Source organism: Fukomys damarensis, unplaced genomic scaffold (genome assembly GCF_012274545.1).
Source record: "Fukomys damarensis isolate Sample0158 unplaced genomic scaffold, DMR_v1.0_HiC HiC_scaffold_25, whole genome shotgun sequence".
Lineage (NCBI taxonomy): Eukaryota > Metazoa > Chordata > Mammalia > Rodentia > Bathyergidae > Fukomys > Fukomys damarensis.
The window spans coordinates 9,094,493-9,104,031 of record NW_022900937.1 but is presented as its reverse complement, the minus strand read 5'-3'; the positions used below and the strand labels follow the sequence as shown (position 1 = coordinate 9,104,031).

General features: G+C 37.0%; 1 protein-coding gene across 1 annotated transcript in view; it reads right to left on the bottom strand.

Moving 5' to 3' along the window:
• Lamtor3 (late endosomal/lysosomal adaptor, MAPK and MTOR activator 3) overlaps positions 1 to 9,539 on the bottom strand; it is a 17,856-nt gene continuing 8,317 nt past the window's right edge. Inside the window, exons 4-7 of the mRNA XM_010603516.3 lie at positions 5,462 to 5,520; positions 3,548 to 3,681; positions 1,888 to 1,951; positions 1 to 705 (exon numbers count right to left, since the gene is read on the bottom strand). Coding sequence (XP_010601818.1) covers positions 632 to 705; positions 1,888 to 1,951; positions 3,548 to 3,681; positions 5,462 to 5,520 — 331 coding nt within the window. The 3' untranslated portion in view covers positions 1 to 631. The remainder of the gene's footprint in view (positions 706 to 1,887; positions 1,952 to 3,547; positions 3,682 to 5,461; positions 5,521 to 9,539) is intronic.

Sequence of the window (9,539 nt, the reverse complement as noted above, 5' to 3'; positions counted from 1 at the left end):
AAAATTTAGCAACATATCATATTTAAATTTTATAAAGAACACATAAACATTAAAACACTGATTGGTTATAGAAAGCAGAATAGGAAGAAAACCATAAAGTATGATTTTCCTTTTATTAAACAGCAGCATTCTCTGAGAACCAAATTAATTAGTAATATTCACCCATACTGCAAAATAATATATACAAAGGAAAGTTAGCGATTGTACTGATTTTATTAACTTTACGAAGCCATTTTATCTTCCTCACACTCAATCCAAAGAAATAAAGCATAAGAAGAAAAATATGTTCTCATTACTCCTCACCATGCAAAGGCCTGGGAGCAAGCGGATCAGGTGCCACTGTGATTCTGATCCATGAGTAGATTCTCATCCTAACCTGGAGGCTGGACTAACTCCATGGGAGCTGTGTAGACTGAACCACTTCCGTGGTTACCCCAGATCTCACTAAACAAGAAAAGAGCTTACACAAGAAAATGCAACCATCCATCTTTAGGTTCTTTCTTTAGTAGGAGATGGAAAAGAGGGCCCTTTCCTGAATAATTGGATAAAATGACTACTGTGGTCTAAAGACTTCTGGATTGATACTGTGTTGTTATAATGAGAACAAGGTGCACATTGAAACCACAGTTAGTTAAGAAACTTCCACAACTTTTATCAGTTCTTCAAATAATGGAGCAAGTTCCTTTTCTAGGCTGACAATCAGTCCTAAAACAGAGATTAAAAAGATAAAAATTGTTAGAAAAATGTTCCTAAGGGTCATAAACTTAAATTTGCTTTTGTGCCGGGCATGGTGGCACACACCTGTTAATGCCAGCACTGGGGAGGCCGAGGCAGAAGGATCGCTGTGAGTTCGAGACCAGCCTGGGCTACATAGAGAGTTCTAGGTCAGTCTCAACTACATAGAGAGACCCTGCCTCAAAAAACCAAAATTTGCTTTTGTACAAAATTTCGTTACTAAAGAGTAAACCAGGCAGTTATTCTCCAGAAAACCAAATACTGTAATTCTGAGTAAAATAACAAAAAGTCCTATTTGCATTATTGTGATACCAAAATTGAGTTTTAGTACACTCAAAATATTGACATACTATCCCATATAGCAAAGTGTTTTTAAGTAGTGGGCATTTTCATCATCTATTATTAAAGTAGATGGATAAAAAAATCTGTATAATATAGTAAATTATATGCAGCATAATTTGCTATAGACATTTAAAAGGGGAAAAAAAGCCCTTAATTTACACTTTGTTTTAAAATATGCATTGACTCCAAATCATACACATGATTTTCACTAAAAAAGCTGTAGTTTTCTTCCAGAGCAAATTTGCATATTGTATCAAAATGCAAACAGGCTGCTTTAATATTGAGCAAATTTATTTTATAAATTCAATAAAGCCAAGGCATGCTTAGGTATTTCAGAGGCAAAAAAAATACTTTAAAGATGAATAACAGAATATAAGACACATTTACATGTTCATAAAGTTAAATAACAAATCTTAAGAGAAAAATTCATCAAGAAATTAGCACATCTTGCTTTTGAGTTTACCACAGGGAAGGGTTTACGTGCCTTGGTGCTTATTTTCTTTTAATACAAACATCTTCCTCTGTCTTACAGACTATTAAAAGCATCAAGATTCTCCAGGAAAAATATTAAAATACAATTCTGTACACTAGCACACAATATATAGTAACTGATGATTTAATGTGAAGACTGGTGATATCAAAATTGAGGTATTGTACACTTAAAATACTGGTATCATAACTATCCCACAGAGCAAAGTGTTTTTACATAGTATTTGATAGCTTCAAAATGTTCAGAAATGGCAGAGACCTAACAGATCACCAAATCTAAATTTCTATACTGCACAGATAAAAGCTGCAATTAAAACACACCTGTATTGGCACTGCTGCTGGCTATGAAACTCACCACCAAAGGTAAACGATTGAACTGAACCACCTGCAAAGAAAATAGGATCTAAATACTATGATACATTGTGAAAACATGTATAACTTAACTGAAATTATTTAAACTTTCAAAAGTTTTAAAAGTCAATGTTATTAGCCTAATACCATGGTTCTACATCATGAAATATGGAACAGGTGGGAGTAAACCGTTCCATAAAATAAGACAAACCTTAGAAGCACTGATACCACTTAGCATGGATGTTCCCAAAATGGAACCATGTCTTCATCTTTTTATTTCTAAAGCCCATGTGTCACTTAATAGTAGAGGTTAGAGTTTCAATAAATAGTCGGCAATTCAATAGAGAACAGCAGTAATGTCTAAGTCATTCAAGTACCACAATGTCCTTGCCTCTATCTGTGGTTCTACTTTCCAAGGATGCGGTTACCCAAGCTCAATCATAGTCTAAAAATATTACATAGAAAATTCCATAAAAAGCAAATTTCAGAAATAATTCCTCAGTTTTGAAGTGCTCGCTATTCATGATCAGAGTGCCACAGTGCCACACTGTGCTCTTCCAGTCCGGACAGGGTCACCCCTCTGTCCAGGCAGCCCACGCTGTACCAGCTGCCACCCGCATCGGTCACCTAGTAGCCACCTTGTTATCAGACGGTCACAGTATATTGCGGTTGGTTAGGTTTAATTAAGTGGCCCTTATTTTTTGTTGTTGTTGTTTTTTGAGACAGGGTCTCAACTATGTAGTTGAGACTGACCTGAAACTCACTATGTAACCCAGGCTGGTCTCGAACTCACAGAGATCCTCCTGTCTCAGCGTCCCGAGTGCTGGGATTACAGGCATGCCCATTATTTATTTCTTACTGTGCCTAATTCATACATCAACCCTATCCTCAGTCTTTGTGCACGAACCTTGCTATTCTCTGTAGTTTCAGGCACCCTGGGCCCTGGGCTTCGTCCCCCATGGACAAAGGAGAGCTAGTGTGTTTTTACTTTCATAACTAATGTCAGTGATTGTAAATTTACATTAACTTTAAATTAATCACCTTTAAAAAATGTAGGTTCAACACCATTCTTTTTGGTGAAATTCAAGGTTACATGGGTTAGGTATCTTTTCCCTTCCACACGTATAACTTTTACATAAAAAGTCACTGTTGTCAGTAGTGCACTAGTCACTGCAGGTAACACTGCTCTAGAGCAGAAGAGATTAATTTATTCTTAAGAAAATGCAGCTGGAGATCAAGAGGTATGTAAGAATCACTCCTCACAGGTAATAACATGTACTTCAAACCAAATGAAAGGATTAGCAACTGTGACAAATTTAAGTAACATATGTGATTTTCCTCCACCTTCACATCAAAAACTATAGGCTGAGAAATCATTCGTTTAGCCAATGGCACCATCTACTGGAGTTAACAGTGATATAATTTTTAAGGTGTGATTCCTCCACAGTACTTATTCCCTGGTATAAAAATGTAAAGAACATTACTAGTTTTAACATAACCAATTTGAAAGCTAAAACTTGAAAGTTTCATTCCCTTCAAAAAAAATGGAGAATCCTAACAACAGCTCTTTTATAGGAAAGACAAAAAGCACAGTTCCCATCAGCAAACCATTTGATAACCATGGACTCACCTGGTAGGTATTGTAGTAGCAGATGATGCTTTTATTTTTTGAAAGTCCCAGTTTGCTCCCTTGGTCTGTTGCCAGGGCAAAAGTAGACAAGAAGCCGGGCCTCAAAGCATGCTCTGGGGCACTGTCATTGGCCACTGGAAAAGTAAGTGACTCAAGTGAGAAATCCATGGATGACAGGGAGGGAGGTTTACAGCACCTTTTAAAAAACACATACCATGAAGAACTGATCATAAAGGTTAAGTTCAATACTGAAAACCAAGCCACTAATCAGTTCTCATCAATTTATGTGGGAAAATTGCTCTTTCAGAAATTCAGTGATTGTACCTTTTAAAGAAAGAAATGTTGGCCCTCACTTTTACTATTTTAATTTTTTATATTGATCCCTTAGTACTCAAGTACCTCAAGTACCTAACAAACTTCTGTGGCTGAAAATGGCAAGAAGACATGAGACAGTGGACAAGTTCTAGCTTGTGTGGAGGACCAAACAGTAACAACTGGGACAGAATTTTCATGTCAAAAAGCAATGAGTACCAAAGTCACTGAGTTTCATAGCAGTTGGAACCGCCAACAGTACTAGGGACTGAATCCAGGGCCACCTTTGTCCTAGACTACATCCCCAGCCCTTTATTTAGATTCAAATTCTGCTAGCAGGACTTGAACTTGTCCTCCTATCTCAGCTTTCCAGAGTACTGGGATTTCAGGTATGCACCACCATACCGAGCTTACTTTATTTTTATTTTTACTGGAGAGAGGGTCTCCTATGCTACCCAGGCTGGTTTCTAACTCAAGTGATCCTCCTATGCAGTTTTCATGTATTCTTGATGGCTACCGTAAGATACAGATTAATCAATGCATTTAATAATCAGCATTCTGGTTATCTTAGAGCCATTCTAGAACAAAATAATGAAAAAACTACAAAAATTTCTGCTTTCATAAATCCTACAGCAGCACTCTTGCAGATATCAACAATCCTGCAGCTTGCTACATTTTTAATGTTTCACTCATTAATCTCTGGTGAAGATATCACAGTGCCATAGTAGTAAAAGCTGACTGACTCCATAGTAACTATGTGATATCACCTATTCTTTTTTTTCAGTACTAGACAGTAAACTCAGGACCTCCCACATGCTAGGCAAGCACTTCAACACTGAGATACAGTCCCATCTGTATCACCTATTAACAACTACAGCAAGAACAACAACAAGCCTAAAGATCAGGTGAGGGGAGAAACTGTTAAGACTCTATAAAGTAAAAAGTAACTGACGTTAAAAGTTTTAAAAAAATCCTATTTTAATAAGGAAGCAAAACTTAGGTAATGCTAAGCAAAATAACATGATCCACATATGGGGGTATGCTATACTTCAGATCAAGAATGACCCCAAATTCACATACACAGAGGTGGGGCTTCCGGAAGGTGAATGAATCATGCGATTCTACTGCTGAATGTGCTGGCAGGCGGCGAAGCCTGGCCAGAAGAAGGGTCACTGGGGGAGAGACCTGCACGGGTGAATCACCCTCCTCCCTTGCTCTACTTCCTGGCTGCCAGGACACGAGCAGCTGTCCTCTGCAGCAACCATTCCACCATGCTGTGTCTACCTTGGAACCAGTCAAGCATGAAACAAATATCACAGACTGAATACGCTGAACCACACCCTCTTCAAGCTGCAGGTAACAGGTTTTATGTCTCAGCAATGCAAAGTGAGTGATTCAGGGTATTATACTAAAACCAACAGCAAAACTGACTGAATCATATATGCACATATACATAAATGATTCTAATACAGATGAGGGCCTCTTCTAAATCTGCTGAAACCAGATTTAAGTATTTGTCTTCTGCACTGCTCACATGTTAAGGAAACACATGCTTTTAGTCAAAAGCAAACATGACATTTGCATTTAAGTATTAAGATTTACCTTTAATAACAGGTACTCCATCTCTATCTGATACAACAATAGCATGGAGTCCTTCAACACTAGAAAGAAAAAAAGTTAAAAATTATATAGAGTTCAGTTCCTCAAAATATATACCTGGAAATCATAATGGTAATTCTTATAGGTATTTCTGAAAAACCAGAGATCTTAATTATTGATACACAGTCTACTGTTATTTTTGCCAACTCTCCAGAAATTCAATGTGGATTATTGTTATCACTGAAATTTTTACAAATGATGCAATTTTTGATAAATATCTAAAATAGCTTATTTTCTACCAAAATTGCTAATGCATTATAATCCCATGATTTGCAAAAGCAGAAAAAGTTATGAGGAGGGGTTACAGTGACAAAAAGAGAATCTTTTCCCCTCCTCTCATTCCTTCCAGTACTGACTGCCTTAACCTGGCACTGAATACCTCAGGAAATATCACAGGCAAAAACAAGCAGTTACTGGCCTCTGGAAGCTCACAACTAAACCAAGAGGCTCCAGGTAAAACGTACTACTAACAACAGCTATTACCTGCAGCAAGTACCCCAGGGGACTCCCAGGGATAGGAAAGACCACACTGGTGGCACAGAGGGCACTGGTGACTGATGTAGAAGGGATTCCTCACATTATAAAAAAGAATAATGAAACAACTGTGTATAAAAGACTTTCTACTATTTTATATTTCTACTGTTATTTTTCTCATCATTCAATCCTAAAATCACCAGGATTAAAATATGTTCCAGAAGACTAACAAAAGTTTACTATATATTCTTGTACATCAAAAACTTGGTTATACCACCACCTGCCTTGCAAGTGCAAGGACTGGAGTTCAATCCACCGCCCCCCCCCAAAAAACTTGGTTATATTAAAAAATGTCTTACGCAGCTGGGAATTTAGCTCAGTGGCACTGTACCTGCCTGGCAAGTTCAAGGTTCTGAGTTCAATTCCCGGTATAAGAAAAACAAAACAACAACAACAAAAAAACCTGTATCTTACAGATTGCTGCACACAATTAAATAACTTTTTGCAGTTCTCAACATCACTTGAAATAGGAAGAGATTACAGCCCTAATTCTCCACAAAGGTCAAGTGAAGAAGTTAGGAAGAGAACACTGACAACACAAAAAAGAGGAAGGTCTTCACGAACTAAGAGGAACTACTTGAAAGTTGTTTCCTCAAGGGAAAAAAATAAGCAATTTTGACAAGAGTATGCAGAAGCCAGAGGTGATGTAACAAAACATTTAACTGTGTCTGAGCATGTGTAAATACACTCTTGTTTGCTCTGGACATTTAAAAAGCCTCTTTGGGGATTAACACTGGTCATTTGAGAGATGCTAATGAAAAGAACACTGAGATTCCACCTCACTCCAGAAAGAATGGCTGCTATCAATAAATCAACTAAAAACTAATGCTGGCGGGGCTGTGAGGAAAAAGGAACACTTCTCCAACTTTGGTTAGCGTGTAGACTAGTGCAACCACTGTGGAAATCAGTATGGAGACCCAGCGATTCCCCTGCTGGGTATCTTCCCAAAAGGCTTAAAAGAATCATACCACAGACACATGCACACTCATGTTTTGTTTTGTTTGTTTTTTGGTACTGGGGATCGAACTCTGGACCTTGCGCTTGCGAGGCAGGTGGTGGAACCACTGAGCTAAATCCCCAGCCTGCACACTCATGTTTATAGCAGCACAGTAATAGCTAAACCTTGGAAACAGCCAAAATGTCCATCAACTGGGGACTGGATAAAGATGTGGTTTTTAATAAAATGAAGTGCTACTCAACCATAAAGAATGAGAAACTAGAGACATTTATAGCTAAATGGATGCACACTGAGGCCATAGTCTTAAGTGAAATAAATAGGACACATGTGTAAATACCAAATCGTTTCTCTGGCATGAGAAACTGAAAATGTAAATAGGGATCAAAATGTTTAACAGATAATGTGAAATAGGAAAAGGTCAGAAGGGGAAAGGGAAGAGGAAAGGAAAAGAGGGAAAGGAATAAATATGAGAAAAGGAAAAAACTGAAACAAAGTCTTTGTAAACAGGGAGGGGTAGAGGGATTGAAGGGAGAGCAGCTGAATGGGGAAACATGAAGCAAGATGTATCATGTAAAGGTACAAATTCAATGATGAATGTCATCATACTGCATACCTAAAATGTACCAATCAACAATGAATTTTTAAAAAAGTTGTCTTCAACTCTATTCATAGTGGACAAAGAGTATTATTAAAAGATTTTACTAAAAAATAAAAATAATAAATTAGCATACTGTATTTTTATAAAGAGTAAGTTAAATTTTCAAAGTATTATGCAAAAATCTAATGCTCACTAAAATAGCCATTTTTTATTCTAAAAAACAAATGTGGTATGAGTAATCAAAGACATCCTTATCCTGGGGCTGGGGTGTAGTGAGGTGGTAGAGCATCTATAGAGGACATAGTCAGCACCACAGCGTCTGGTTTCAACCCTCAGGATGTAGTAGCCTTCCCCAAAGACACCACACTTAAGCTTTTTCATAAACTAAGAAATACTTCATTATTTTAAAACAAAAAGCATTACAGGTATGGTGTCCTATAATCTCAGGACTCAAGAGTCTGAGGCAGGGAAATCATGGCAAGTTTGAGGCCATCCTGGGCTACATAGTTAAAGGCTAGTGAGACTGTCTCAAGAAAACAAACTCCAGAAAATAAAACATAAAAGGTGTGTTTATTAAAGCCTGAGGCCTCTCTGATCCATAGCTAGATTTTAAAATGAAAACCCAGGGCCAGGGATTTAGCTCAGTGGTTCCGCCGCCTACCTTGAAAGTGCAAGGACCCAAGTTTGATCCTTGGTACCAGGAAAAAAAAAAAAAAAAGGCAAAGCCAAGAATGACTCTTAATACAAAATTAAAATTACACATTTGATTAATGTCTGTCACTGGCTGGCAGGGTTCTTGAGACCATCCACTTATAAATCTAGCAACAAATTCAAGTGTTTACAATATTATTTCTTCATTCTTTTCATTGTTGGAGTGCAATAAGCATGGTTTCAAGAAAAGGTCATGAATGAGTCAAACTTGACACAGTCATAAAAAAAGCAGTTGGTAATAATCCCTTTCTGGCCATTATGAAAAGATTTCTGTTGTGCTTTTCCAAGTACTTTAAATGGAATATATCTCTTAGACGAGCACTACCACTTATATTTTCCCTTTGTTTCCACAGTTTCTAGAATTAAACAATAACACCAATACAACATACTGGAACTTATGGGGCACAATAAAGGCAGTCCTATAAGGGAATTTCTAGTGGTGAATTCTCATATCAGAAAAACAGAGCAAACTCAAATGAACAACCTAATGTTGAACTTAATACTTCTAGAAAAAGAGCAAGTCAAGCCGAAAGCTCAAAGGAGATTATAAAGACTAGAGCAGAAGTTAAAACAATACAGACTAAGAAAATAGAAAGAATGAGTGAATCAAAGAATTGGTTCTTTGAAAGATTACATAAAACAGACAAACCCTTAGTCAACCTTATCAAAAAAAGGAAAGAAAAGACTCAAACCCATGCAATCAGGCATAAAAAGGGTGAAATCACAACAGATCCTGCAGAAATCCAGAAGACCATTAACACCTACTTTGAGAATCTGTATTTTCTTTTTTAGAATCCATATGATAGTAAGATAGAAAAGACATAAATGAACAGAATCCTAGATACCTTAGATATAAAAATTCCCCAAGATATAAAAGTTCTAAATAAATCAGTATCATTAGTCAAAGAAATTGAAGATGTAATTAAAAACCTACCAAGAAAGAAAAGCCCAGATCATGATGAATTCACTCCTGAATTCTACAAGAAATTTAGAGAAGACTTAGTGCTACTACTTCTCAAACTCTTTAATGAAATCGAAAGAGAAGCAATACTTCCAAATTCATTCCTGGAAGCAAGTGTTACCCTAGTATCAAAACCAGAGAAGAATCCAGTCAAAAAAGGGAGGAACTACAAGGGCCGGGGATTTAGCTTAGTGCAAGGACCCGAGTTTGATCCCTGGTACCAAAAAAAAAAAAAAAAAAAAAAAAAAAAAAAAAAAAA